Source organism: Bos javanicus, chromosome 24, assembly GCF_032452875.1.
Source record: "Bos javanicus breed banteng chromosome 24, ARS-OSU_banteng_1.0, whole genome shotgun sequence".
Classification (NCBI taxonomy): Eukaryota; Metazoa; Chordata; class Mammalia; order Artiodactyla; family Bovidae; genus Bos; species Bos javanicus.
Window position 1 is genome coordinate 32,391,942 of NC_083891.1, and position 13,260 is coordinate 32,405,201.

General features: G+C 41.3%; 1 protein-coding gene across 5 annotated transcripts in view; it reads left to right on the top strand.

Annotated features, from left to right (window-relative positions):
- Positions 1-13,260, top strand: part of OSBPL1A (oxysterol binding protein like 1A) — a 252,855-nt gene that overhangs the window by 45,980 nt on the left and 193,615 nt on the right. For all 5 annotated transcript variants that reach the window (XM_061399735.1, XM_061399734.1, XM_061399731.1 and 2 more), the window contains 3 exons: positions 554-698; positions 12,435-12,496; positions 12,595-12,639. In XM_061399735.1, the coding sequence (XP_061255719.1) occupies positions 554-698; positions 12,435-12,496; positions 12,595-12,639 (252 nt within the window). The remainder of the gene's footprint in view (positions 1-553; positions 699-12,434; positions 12,497-12,594; positions 12,640-13,260) is intronic.

Below are 13,260 nucleotides of genomic sequence, written 5' to 3' on the forward strand. Positions count from 1 at the left end.
GCACCGCTGTTTGCCTTAAAGTTATTTCAGCTTGCTTGAAAAGGCTTCTCTGGTTTCCAAGTATGGGGCCTAAAATGTTTCTTATAAACGTTCTGAAATGGAGACTGTAAAGAATTGTTTTTAAAGGAGTCAACCAGGAACAACAAATTCAGTAGCCCTTTAACATTTACACACTTAACGTTTATGGCTTTAACTCTTGTGAATGGCTGTCTCTGGTAGACCAGTTTGTAATCTGTTGTCGCAAGTGTGAATTGCAAGACTGGTGGGAGCGAGCGGATCTTCGTGGAATCCCAGTGCCCCGGCTTGGAGTGTGGTGTCTGTGGTCAGGGAAGTGTGGGACCTGAGCCCCCATGGCAGCTTGAGGGGAGCGTGCAGGGTGATGTGGGTTCACTGCTTTTCCGAGCAGGAAGCCACTGACAGTCGAGATGCTAGGGAGCCCAGCTGTGCCCAGGCTCAGGAGCGGGAGAGTCCACCTGAACTATTGGCTATGTGGTTTTATGGGAGAAAGTCTGTCTTCGGCATATAATTCACATTGCATCTCTTCAATTGTTAGCTCAACCGGCCGAATCCTCCTGATGTTAACTGTTCGGATCAGTTAGGCAACACACCCTTGCACTGTGCTGCTTACCGGGCCCATAAGCAATGCGCCTTAAAGCTTCTGAAAAGCGGAGCAGACCCTAATCTGAAGAACAAGAATGGTAAGCACGTCGGTGATAGCCATTGATGGTCATTTTGAAGTTATAAAAAAAGCGTTTTGTTTTAGTACCCAGCCTGTGTTAAACTGTTTAATTTTGAAGTCAAGGCATTTATACAAAAGAAAAAATTTATTGATTTACTTCCCAGTTAAAACCTAAATGTTTAATAATGCCTATTTCACCTGAGGCACTAAAGATGGCTTAAAATCTGATTCCTACTCTCAAGGGGAAGAAACGTTCCGTTCAGTCGCTCAGTTGTGTCTGACTCTTTGCGACCCCATGAATCGCAGCACGCCAGGCCTTCCTGTCCATCTCCAACTCCCAGAGTTCACTCACACTCAAGTCCATTGAGTCGGTGATGCCATCCAGCCATCTCATCCTCTGTCATCCCCTTCTCCTCCTGCCCCCAATCCTTCCCATCATCAGGGTCTTTTCCAATGAGTCAACTCTTTGCATAAGGTAGCCAGAGTATTGGAGTTTCAGCTTCAACATCAGTCCTTCCAATGAACACCCAGGACTGATCTCCTTTAGAATGGACTGGTTGGATCTCCTTGCAGTCCAAGGGTCTCTCAAGAGTCTTCTCCAGCATCACAGTTCAAAAGCATCAATTCTTCAGCACTCAGCTTTCTTCACAGTCCAACTCTCACATCCATACATGACCACTGGAAAAACCAGAGCCTTGACTAGACGGACCTTGGCAAAGTCATGTCTCTGCATTTTAATATGCTGTCTAGGTTGGTCATAACTTTCCATCAAGTAAGTGTCTTTTAATTTCCTGGCTGCAGTCACTATCTGCAGTGATTTTGGAGCCCCAGAATATAGGTTCTTATTATTTGTGGTAGTTTTGTTTTATTAATACAGTGTTGCTGGGACCTCTGAATTAGTGGATACTGAACCATTGCTCATAAGGAAAATACAGAGTGAGGCTCCTATGAGCCTTTGGTCACAGCATTCCATCCACAGATCGCACGTAACCTTGTTTTATGTGAGCCTCTGTGTAAAAACACCTTGTTTAACGTCTATTATTGATGATTAGCATTGAGCTCACTCCCAGGAACATCATATCTCAAGCCTGAACTAGGATCCTGTAACATGTCTTCTGTCTGGAAGGCGCGTCAGAGGCTCCTTGAGCTTATGAGCACTAGACAGCACTTCACACCGTGCTTGGGGGCAGTTTCAGCAGTGAAATCACCAGAAACAAGAAGCAAGGAAGGTGGAAAATGCGGCCCTAGGTAGACTGTGACGGGGACACTTGTTTACAGTCTGAGAGCTGAGACAAGAGGGCAGAGCATCAGCCTTTCCACTTCAGGGAACTAATGCAACAGAAGACTCACATTTTTTTCTCTTAAAAAAAAAAAGTTTATTTAATCAGCCTTTGAAGGCACCTATTTTGTGTATGAAACAAGGCAGTAAAATGGCAAATGTACAGGGTTCATGATGGGTGGAAACATGGAGAGGTGGGCAGAAGACTCCGATTTTTTATTAATCTGGATGTGTCTGTGAATGACCAGAAAATTGCCATGAGTATTGATTGGTGATAAGTAAATTTTAACAATAGGCAAGTTTGTAAATGCGGAGTCCTCAAATAAGGAGGATAGACTTATACACCCAGGACAGTGTCGATGACAGTCAGGTAACCTTAAGAGAAGCTGCAGGGTGTGTCTTGGGTATTCAGTGGAGGGACATCCCAGTAGGGCTGCTCCACATCCCCTTTTGTGGACCTGGAGGACTGGAATTTACCGTTCCTGAGCAGGGGAAGCCGGTAGGAGGGGCAGGTGAGCAGATGCTAAGAATTAGGGGCTTGGTTTTTAAGACATTACAATTCTAAAATACTATTACGTAATCCATATGATAGAGTTAGAAAAAGAACTTTGAGTCTGGGGGGGGCGGGTCTGGGTAGAGATACAAATTTGGGGATCATGTGTAAAAGTTAGATCTAGATGGATCAAAGACATAAGAGTTAAAACCATAAAACTGTAGAACAAAATGCAGGAGAAGATCTTAGTTATCTTGGGTTTTGCAAAGATTTCTTAAATATGACACAAAAAAGTATGAGTGATAAAATATTGATAAATTGGACTTTATTAAAATTAGAACATTTTCCTCTTCGATAGGCACTGTTATGAAAATGCAAGTTATTTTATGGGAGGAAATATTGGCAAAACATACACAACAATGAACCTCTATCTAGGATATATACAGAACCTTTATAACTCTTAAGAGGAAGATAACCCAATTCTGAAAAGTTTCGGCCATTTCACCAAAGATACACAGATGGCAAAAATCACATTACTAAAAGATCCATATAGAGGTATAGAACTTAAAATTCATTTCCATGAAAAAAGTGCATTCACGTAAATACAGGGAGTATGTACCATGATGTTTATTTCAGCTCTATCTAAAATATTAAAAAGATGGACATAAGCCTAACAGCTCAAATCAGCTGATGTTTGCTTTAATATTTGCAGTAATACTAAAATCGATAGAACAGGGGCTACTTATATCAATGTGGATAAATAAAACAATGAGCAAAGAAAGGAAGTTGTAGCATAATAGATAAGCCATTATTTCGATATTAACACCATACTGAACATGTGAAAGCACTTCATGGGGGACTTCCCTGGTGGTCTAGTGGCTAAGACTCTCTGTGGTCCCATTGTAGGGGGCCCAGGGTCGATCCCTGGATGGGGAATTAGACCTGCATGCCACAGCTAAGAGTCCACATGCTGCAACTGAGACCCAGTGCAACCAAATAAATAGACAAATAAAAAGAAAAAAAATTTTTTAAACACTTCATGGGTACATTCCTATATAATAAAAGTGGAAACTCATGCTTGAGAATGATGATACTACCAATTTGTGTCCTCAAAAAAATGAAAACAAAATAATAAAGCTGGAAGTGGGGAAGAATCATCATGATTACCTTTGAAAGTTAGTAGCAGTTTACAGAAGGATTGAAGGGTAAACTTCTAAAAGTAATGGAAGGTGGATACAGATATTTGGAAAGTTCAGCATGCCTGTTAAAAGATGTTAATGTGTTCTTGATAAAAGTTAAGATGGTGCTTTTTGAGAAAGTATTTTTTTCTTACCATAAGAGTAAGAAAAAAATAAGTTTTTTAAAAAATTTTTTATTTTTTAAAAAATGAGTTTTTGTTTTTTTTTTTTACTTTTAAAAGCTTTATTTTTTAATACTTTAAAAAAATATATACTTTTAAAAGCTCTTCTATACTTTAGGAGAGTATGCTATAAGTACATACTGCATGATTCTTTAAAAAATAACTAATATATTAAAAAATGTTTAATTTTTAAAATTTTGAGATAATTGAAAATTCCTAGGAAGTTGCAAAGAGTATATATCGAGGTTATCTATATTGTTCATCCAGTTGCTTCCAATAGTGACGTCATACATTACCATAGAACAACATCAAAAGAAGGAAGTTAACCCTGGAACAATGTGGGTGTGTAATTCTGAGCTATTGTATCTGGTGTATAAATTCACATCACCGTCACAATCAAGATTTTGAATAATCAGATCACCCCAAAGATCTCCATCCTGCTTGAACAGTCAAACACACGCCCCTGATCCACATCATCCTTAATCCCTAGAAACCATTAATTTGGCCTTTATCCCTACATTTTGTCATTTTGAGTGTTATATAAATGGAATTATACCGAGTGTGACCTTCAGTTTGCTATTTTCCATTTGGTATAACACCCCTGAGATCCATCCACGATGCTGTGTTTATCAATAGCTAATCCCCTTTTACTGTTGGGCAGTATTCTTAGGGTGGGTGGTGGTGGTGTTCAGTCGCTAAGTCATGTCCAACTCTTTGAGATCCCATGGACTACAGCACACCAGGCTTTCCTGTCCTTCACTATCTCCTGGAGTTTGTTCAATCTCATGTCCATTGAGTCAGTGATGCCATCCAACCATCTCATTCTCTGTTGCCCCCTTCTCCTCCTGCCCTCAGTCTTTCCCAGCATCAGTCTTTTCCAATGAGTCAGCTCTTCACATCAGTGGCCAAAGTATTGGAGCTTCAGCTTCAGCATCAGTCCTTTCAATGAGTATTCAGGGTTGATTTCCAGTAGGATTTACTGGTTTGATCTCTTTGCTGTCCAAGGGACTCTCAAGAGTCTTCTCTAGCACCACAATTCGAACACATCAGTTCTTTTGGTGCTCAGCCTTCTTTATAGTCCAACTACCACATTCTACTACCATAAGAGTAATAGTGTCTGCATTTTAGGAAGTTTTAAAAATAGAGACAGAACATAAATTACTACAATACAGCCTCTGGTATTTTGGCATATTATATACCATTCGAATTTATTCTCATACCTATTTTTGAGCATTTTTTAAAGCTTCAAAGCATGCTTTTTTGTGGCCAAAATGAGGAAAATGAAGACACTGAAAAATAATCACCTCTACCCAAACACCCAAAGATTTAGGTTTTAGTCGCTATTCTATGGTAGACTAGATTTTTAAAATTTTAAATAATAGATACCAACTCGAGAGTATAAGCAAAAGAAGGATCATATATTATTAATATAAGAATACAGAGGTATCTCTCTGTATTTCAAAACAGGAAATGCTGTTCACCCTCAGAGGGCATGGAATCAGGAAACAGGATGCTGTTAGGCCCGAAGGGGGCTGCTACTCATGGTATGCGTGTCTCTCTCCACTGTGTGGCCCCTCATTTCTGTCTCTTAGCAGATGAGCTCTCTCGTTTTCCGGTGTTCATGAGGGAAGATGGCCGCCTGGCAGCTACATTCGGTGGATCATTATCCGTTAACCTGAGTTTTAAGTGGGAGGCGGTGTGATGGCGCCCACTTGTGTTACGTGTCCGCCACTGGTACAGCCAATAGGAGTTGGGTGGAGGTACAAACACGGTAACTGGGGTCTTCCCCTGTGGGGTGTAGAAAGGGCAGAGGGTGCCCAGAGGATGGTGGTAAGTATGGGCCGGCAAACACCTAAGACAGTATTTACCATTCTAGTTTATGGCTTGTAAATAGAGTGGACATATTAAAAACCTACTTATATTAAGCATCAGCAGTTTTCCATGTTATTCTTGGAAGCATGGTCTTCATAGCTCGCCTTCTGCGTAGTATTTTGTGTGGATATAATGTGCTCCATGTCCCCAAACCTTCAGCGATAAGAACAATGATAATTTCTGTATTTTTTATGACTAAATTTTCCAAGTCTTTTAAAACAAAGATGTTTTAAGCCAAACTTGTTGGTCCTCCTCTTTGATTTCTTCTAAAACCACTAAGCTTAGGTAGCAGTTGGGGTATATCCAATTCTGTTCTCCCCTAGTGTGTCTGAGGCACGTTTATTCAACACATGCCGAGCCTCTGCTGTGGTACTTACTGGCGACCCAAAAGTGAACAAAGTCTGTCTCCACGCTCTTGGAGCTTGTGTTCTGGTGGGAGGAGACAGACAAAGCAAAAAATACGTTCAGTGTTGGGCAGTGATGTGCGGAAAAATAAAACAGGCCAAAGGGAATAGAGGGTGAGTCAGTGGGGTGGTTGTTTTGGGAAGCAGGGAGGGAAGGGAAGGTCGCTCTGAAGTGACCTTGAGCAGAGAGCCAGACCAAGGATGGGAGGGAGCCCTGGTGAGGGATTCAAGCAGAAGAGCAGTGAAAGCAGAGGAGAGGCCAGTGTGAAAGCTCAGGGTAGGCGGGCAATTGACATATTTGAGGAAGAGAGCTGCCTGGGTGCCTAGAAGGTGCTCATCAGGGAGAGTGGTACCTCCAGACAGTAGCTAGAGGCACAGCTTTGCTGGCCAGTGTGGAGGGTTTTGAGCAGAAAAGGTGATGTGAGCATGTACTTAGGATGTGAGACCCTCAACTTGCTAATCACTTGCCTCTGCAGCCTTCATCAAAGCGTCCATCCATTCCTCTTCCATTGCTCTGTTGCCCCTTTCTCATCCACTTGAAGCACTGACTGTGTGTTCTCTGTACTCACTCATTGCCTCATCTCTACCTTCCTTCACCAGTGTAGCACTTTTAATGTTTGTTTGTTTAAGGTTTTATTAGCTGGTAATCTTTCCCCGTACTATTCTTTGTTGAGGATTTTCCTTGACAGTCTTTCCTCAATTGTTTTTCCAAATGGCTGTAATTTTCTTAGGTTCGTAGTAAAAATGCCGTTGGCCCCTAATTGAGATTGCATTCTTTGTAAATTAATTTGAGGCGTGTTGACATTTGTATTTGGTTTTCCCATTAAGGGCCAAGTCTGTATCATGCGAAAATTTAAAAACAGGATCATTCCTGTTTTTTACTTTATTTTGTAGTGGTTGATAAAGGTGGTGCAATTCTGAAATAGCTGGTTATGGTGCCCAACCAGGAAAGAAAGCTATTTCATTCAGTCCAAAAAACATTTTATTAAATTCTCATGATGTGCTAGGTACTGTGGACATTGAATCCAGAAATGAGGGCTCTGTATGGGACTTCAACTGGTTGGCATGAGTTCAGAATTTATTTTTGGTGTTAGGACAGAATTCTGTGAAAGAAATCACATTGTCTTTCTCTCTACCTAAAGGAATAGTTTCTCAAAAGTGTGCTGTAGATGGAATAAAAATAACAAGTTGCTAGAGCTTTTCAGAAGACATCCTTGTATGTGCTGGCTAGAAAACCTAAAGTGATTATCAGTTGCTCAGTTAACATTTTAAAAAGTTTTTTCCCAAGAAAGTAATCTGTGGCCAGTCTAAGTTTTATCCATCAGCAGTCTGATAAATCTACCTCAAAAATAAATCTCAAACCCAGGTACTTTTCTCCATACCTACTGATGTCTCCATTTTGCTGCTAACTCTCTAGTTCAAGCCACCAGTATCTCTTTTTTAAAATCAATCTTTATTGTAGTATGGTTGATCTGTAATGTTTTAGTTTCTGCTGTACAACAAAGTGAATCAGGTATACATACCCATATATCAACTCATTTTTAGATTCTTTTCTCATATAGGTCATTACAGAGTATTGAGTAGAGTTCCCTGTGCTCTACAGTAGATTATTAGTTATCTATCTGTAGCAGTGTGAGTATGTCAATCCCAGTCCCCCAATTTACCCACCCTGAGCACCAAAGAATTGATGCTTTTGAACTGTGGTGTTGGAGAAGACTTTTGAGAGTCCCTTGGACTGCAAGGAGATCCAGCCAGTCCATTCTGAAGGAGATCAGCCCTGGGTGTTCATTGAAAGGACTGATGCTAAAGCTGAAACTCCAGTGCTTTGGCCACCTCATGCGAAGAGTTGACTCATTGGAAAAGACTCTGATGCTGGCAGGGATTGGGTGCAGGAGGAGAAGGGGATGACAGAGGATGAGATGGCTGGATGGCATCACTGACTCGATGGACGTGAGTTTGAGTGAACTCCAGGAGATGGTGATGGACAGGACTGCGATTCATGGGGTCTCAGAGAGTTGGACACAACTGAGCAACTGAACTGAACTGGTGACCATAAATTTGTTTTCTATACCTGTGACTATTTCTGTTTTATAAGTTCATTTGTACCATTTTTAAAAAAATTTCACATATAAACAACGTCATATGATTTTTGTCTTTCTTTGACTTACTTCACTCAGTATGACAATTTCTGGGACCATCCATGTCACTGCAAATGGCATTATTTCATTCTTTATTTGTGGCTGAGTAGTATTCCATTGTATATATGTACCACATCTTTATCCATTCCTCTATGGATGGACATTTAGGTTGCTTCCATGTCCTGGCTGTCGTAACTAGGGCTACAGTGGACACTGGGGTGCGTGTATCTTTTTTGAGTTATGGGTTTTATCCAGATACATGCCCAGGAGTGGGATTACTGGATCATATGGTAGGTCTGTTTTTAGTTTTTTAAGGAATCTCCATATTGTTCTCCATAGTGACTGCAGAAACATATTCTTACCAACAGTGTTGGTACACTGTTTTTCTCTACACCCTCTCCAGCATTTATTATTTGTAGATTTTTGATGATGGCCATTCTGACCAGTGTGAGATGATATCTTATTATAGTTTTCATTTTCATTTCTCTGATTTTGAATATCTTTTCATGTGCCTCTTGGCCTATGAGAAATGTCTATTTAGATCTTCCACCCATTAAAAAATTTTTTTTTTATGTTGAGCTGCATGAGCTGTTTGTATGTGACTAGTATCTTTCACCTGGACCTTTGCTTTGTAACTTGTATCCTTGCTTTTCTCTTGCTCACGTTTACAAGCTTTTCCCACACAGGCCCTGTAGTGATCTTTTTTTTTTTTTACTTTTTATTACAGAAATTATCAGAGCTTAAAAAAGAGTATAATTGATGTAAAAATTATCCTCTCTCAGGCATTATCAATAATCCACTCACCAGATGTCATATTATTTTGTCTATAAATACTTAAATTCTTTTTTACAAGATATGGTCTTCTTTAAAAAAAATAATGTGATAGTTGCACAACTCTGTGAATATACTAAAAACCATTGAATTGTACACTCTAAATGAGTAAATTATATGGTGTGTGAATTCTCTCAATAGAGCTATTAAATAGCCACAATGGCACTATCCTGTTAATAATTTTATAATTTCTCAAAAATCATCAAATAGCTAAAGTCCACATTTCCCCAGATATTCTTGAAAAGTTCTTTTAACACACTTAGACAGAGTTTGAAACATAAGTCAGATCATGTTATTCTTTTAGCTAAAACCTTTCTGTGGCTTTCCATCATATTTAGGCTAAAACCCAGACTCCTTGTACTGGTTCACAAAAATGTGACCTACCAGCAAGCCCTCGCAGGATGTGACTTCTCACTCCCTCTGCCTCTCTCTTGCCCACCTAACTGTTCCTACCAGCAAGCCCTCACAGGATGTGACTTCTCACTCCCTCTGCCTCTCTCTTGCCCACCTAACTGTTCCTACCAGCAAGCCCTCGCAGGATGTGACTTCTCATTCCCTCTGCCTCTCTCTTGCCCACCTAACTGTTCCTACCAGCAAGCCCTCGCAGGATGTACTTCTTGCAGGATGTACTTCTCGCGCCCTCTGCCTCTCTCTTGCCCACCTAACTGTTCTGAACAGCAGGCCCTCGCAGGATGTGACTTCTCGTGCCCTCTGCCTCTCTCTCGCCCACCTAGCTGTTCCTACCTCAGGGCCTTTGCATCAGTTGTTGCCTCTGCTTGCAGGGCCTCTCCCCTGGTTTCTCATAAGGCTGGACCCCTTTAGTTTAAACATCCTCCCTCAGAAGGACTTTCCCCATCACTCTTCTAGTCTCCAATCTGAAGTGGCATCTCAGTCATTCTTTTTCAGAACATTCACTTAAAAATGTTGGCATAGCGTGGGTGGTGGTGGTTTAGTTGCTGAGTTGTCTGACTCTTTGCAACCCAATGAACTGCAGCATGCCAGGCTCCTCTAACCTTCACTATCTTCTGGAGTTTGCTCAAACTCATGTTCATTGAGTCAGTGATGCCATCCAACCATCTCACCCTCTGTGGCCTCCTCCTCCTCCTGCCCTCAGTCTTTCCCAGTATCAGTCTTTCCAATGAGTTGGCTCTTCGCATCAGGTGGCCAAAGTATTGGAGCTTCAGCATCAGTCCTTCCAATGAATAGTGAGGATTGATTTCCTTTAGGATTAATTGGTTTGATCTCCTTGCTGTCCAGGGGACTCTCAAGAGTCTTGTCCAGCACCAGAGTTCAAAAGCATCAGCTCTTCAGCCCTTAGCCTTCTTTATGGTCCAGCTCTCATAGCCATACTTGACACCTGGAAAAACCATAGCTTTGAGTTTACAGACCTTTGTCAGCAAAATGATGTCTCTGCTTTTTAGTATGTTGTCTGGGTTTGTCATAGCTTGGGTTATTATTTGCTGTATCCCATTTTATTGTCTGTCTTTCCCTTTTTCTATATCACTCCCCCCCCCCCCCAATTTTTTTTCTGTCTTGTTCACTACTGAATCCCAAGTGCCTGAAATATTGTCATATAATAGACTCATTAGACAATTTTACTGGAGAAGGCGATGGCACCCCACTTCAGTACTCTTGCCTGGAAAATCCCACGGATGGAGGAGCCTGGTGGGCTGTAGTCCATGGGGTCGGGAAGAGTCAGACACGACTGAGCGACTTCCCTTTCACTTTTCACTTTCATGCGTTGGAGAAGGAAATGGCAACCCACTCCAGTGTTCTTGCCTGGAGAATCCCAGGGACGGGGGAGCCTGGTGGGCTGCCGTCTATGGGGTCACAAAGAGTTGGACACGACTGAAATGACTTAGCAGCAGCAGACGATTTTACAAAAAATTGTCCTACACATACCAGGTGATTGGTATTTAGAAAAAGTTTATTTGATAGAATGTGTCACTTCCTGTGTAGACAGAGTTCCAGTCTGATAGGTTATTTCTTCAAAGACCTGGGTTTTTTTTTTTTTGTAAATATCTTTTGTTTCTCTGGGCTTCCCTTGTGGCTCAGATGGTAAAGGATTTGCCTGCAATGCAGGAGACCCAGGTTCAGTCCCTGGTTGGGGACGATCCTCTGGAGACAGGAATAGCTACCCACTACGGTATTCTTGCCTGGAGAATTCCGTGGACAGAGCAGCCAGGTGAGTTACAGTCCGTGGGGTCGCAAAGAGTCGGACTCCACTGAGCGACTAACACTTTCACTTTTGTTTCTCTAGGAATTGGAAACTCTTGAGGGTACGAGGTGATTGTTTTGCATCCTTCACATAGGACTCTGCTCACTTCAGAACTCATTAATTTACACACAAGTTCTGTTTTTGTCACTTGGCAAAACACAGAGTGCTTGTGTGTGTGAGCTTGAGAAAGTTCCCATGGCACCTTGCTGGTTTCATTCTCTGTGACCCCTTTTTCCTTTTGTCCTCAGTTGTGGACCGTCACAGACTTAGTCTGTGAGTTGTCTCTGCCACCTGTTCTCCAGCGAGATAGCTTAAGAGCAGCTGTGATGAGCTAAATAATGCTCCCCCAGTGATGTGGTTAGTTGAGCATCTGGAGATAGAGAATCCTGAATTCTCCAGGTCGGCCCAGTGTAATCACGAGGGTCCTTCCTTTTGGGGAGGAGGCAGGAGGATCAGAATATTGAGAGAAAAAAATGTAAACAGAGGTTGGAATGATGCACTTTGAAGATGGAGGGAGAGACCACAAATCAAGGGATGTAGGCGACCTCTGGAAAAGGCAAAGAAAGAGATGCTCCCCAAGAGTCTCCAGAGGATGGCAGCCCCACCAGCGCCCTGGTTATTGGACCAGTGAAACTGAGTGTGGATTCATGACCTCCCCAGCTGCATGGGAATCATTTGTATTGTTTTAACCCACAACATGCGTGCTAAATCGCTTCGGTCTTGTCTGACTCTGTGCGACCCTACGGACTGTAGCCCTCCAGGCTCCTCTGTCCATGGGATTCTCCAGGCAAGAATGTTGGAGTGGGTTGCTGTGCCCTCCTCCAGGGGATCTTCCCACCCAGGGATCGAACCCATGTCTCTTACGTCTCCTGCATTGCAGGGGTAATTAATTACAACAGCAATAGGAAACTGACGGATTGACTTTTGGCAAGAAAGCCTGAACGATCACAGAACTTATCCAGAGTGTTCAGAATTTAGTTTGATTTGCTGGCTTAATAGTTACTGAAAAAGAGGCTGTAAAGAATTGAGATGGCAACTTCAGGTAGGTGATTTGGGTCGTAGTTGATGAAATAGGAAAGATTATTACGTGCTGTCATAGCAGCATCAGTTTTATAGTAGAATTAAGCTCTTGATGGCTTTCTTTCTTGTATTTTACACAGATCAGAAGCCTCTTGATCTTGCCCAGGGTGCTGAAATGAAACATGTTCTTGTTGGTAATAAGGTATGTGGTAATGGATTGCATTTGTATATGTAGAAAAAAATTTGGGTTCTTGAAACATATAGATGCGCTTTTAACAAAAACGTGTTTTTTTTAAATAGATCGTACACAAAGCTTTGAAACGATATGAAGGTCCTCTCTGGAAGGTAGGTTGGAATGCGTTTTTAATTATAATACCTGGAAAAAAGATTTCTTAGGTGATCCCTTCTTAAAATTTGTTGTCATTATTTTCTGAAGTATGTGATTTAGTAATTATTTGATCTTATGATGTAAACCATTATTATACTGCTGGACTTCATTAGGCATCTGGTGATCGTAGCAATTTACCGTCTTTTGTGTTGGTCTGACACTGTTAGGTGGCCAGGTTTGTACAGAGCAGAGTGGAGGGATGTTTTTTCTTAAGCATAGGATTACACTATCATTTTTGTTATGAACATTGATCTGTAGAAGACTCAGGAGGAATTTAATATTTAAATTGTCAGAGAACACACATGTAAAATCTTTCCGGTTATAAACATTTCTTTGCATTTTAGAGTTCAGTTATTTTCTAGAGTTAACTATTTTGGAGCACGTCGTTTCTTCTGCATTTGAAAGTGCTCCTTCTATATATTTATGTATATGTCTGTAGTGTATAAAATTTAGGATAATTTTCCTTTTTTAGAAGCTCTTTCAGAACTTTGAGGAAATTGTCTTTGAAGCCCACAACTGACACATTTCCCTATAAATATCCTAGCATAGTATTGTCAGAACTATAAACCGTGTTCATT